Raw genomic sequence first — 604 nt, forward strand, 5'->3', positions numbered from 1 at the left:
GGTCAGGGGTCGCGCAGTGCGCACGCGCCGCCGCCAGGCTCCGCCCTGCCCCCCACTCACCAGCTTCTTGTCCATTTTGGCTTTGATGTCCCTGGCGAGCGTGAAAAACGCCTGCGGGGGAGCGGGGTGGGGGAGGGGGTCAGCGCGGGGAGGGGCGCGGCCCCGCCCCCTGACCCGCGACCCCTGCCGGGACCCCCGTGGCTCACGTTCTCCACGTTGATGTTGGCCTTGGCGCTGGTCTCCATGAACTTGATGCCGTAGTCCAGCGCCAGCTGCGGGGCAACCGCATCCCGGTTACCGGGCGGCGCGGGGCTCCCCTGGGATCGCGTCTCGGGAACGCCCCCGCCCCCCGCCCCGGCGGCTTCCAACCGAGACCCCGGCGGCCCGCGGGCGGCGCACCCACCTTCTCGCCCCGCTCCTTGGACACCTGCCTCTTGTCGTTCACGTCGCACTTGTTCCCCAGGATCATCTTCTCCACGTCCGCCGATGCGTGCTGCAGAGGGACGCAAGGCTGCCATGGCGCTGCAGCCCCGGGCGACGGGGCGTGGAGCCCGCCCGCCCCGCCCCCAGCTCCTCCCCTCCCCGGTGCCCCGGCCCCGCCCCC

The 604-nt window shown here is 73.8% G+C and overlaps 1 protein-coding gene across 1 annotated transcript in view; it reads right to left on the bottom strand.

The window, feature by feature from the left end:
* Rab8a (RAB8A, member RAS oncogene family) overlaps window positions 1–604 on the bottom strand; it is a gene marked incomplete at its 3' end in the record, with an annotated part of 9,135 nt that continues 8,531 nt past the window's right edge. The window contains exons 5-7 of the mRNA XM_013028301.1: window positions 404–493; window positions 207–272; window positions 1–111 (exon numbers count right to left, since the gene is read on the bottom strand). Of these exons, the coding sequence (XP_012883755.1) occupies window positions 1–111; window positions 207–272; window positions 404–493 (267 nt within the window). The remainder of the gene's footprint in view (window positions 112–206; window positions 273–403; window positions 494–604) is intronic.

This window comes from Dipodomys ordii, unplaced genomic scaffold (genome assembly GCF_000151885.1).
Source record: "Dipodomys ordii isolate 6190 unplaced genomic scaffold, Dord_2.0 Scaffold108, whole genome shotgun sequence".
Classification (NCBI taxonomy): Eukaryota; Metazoa; Chordata; class Mammalia; order Rodentia; family Heteromyidae; genus Dipodomys; species Dipodomys ordii.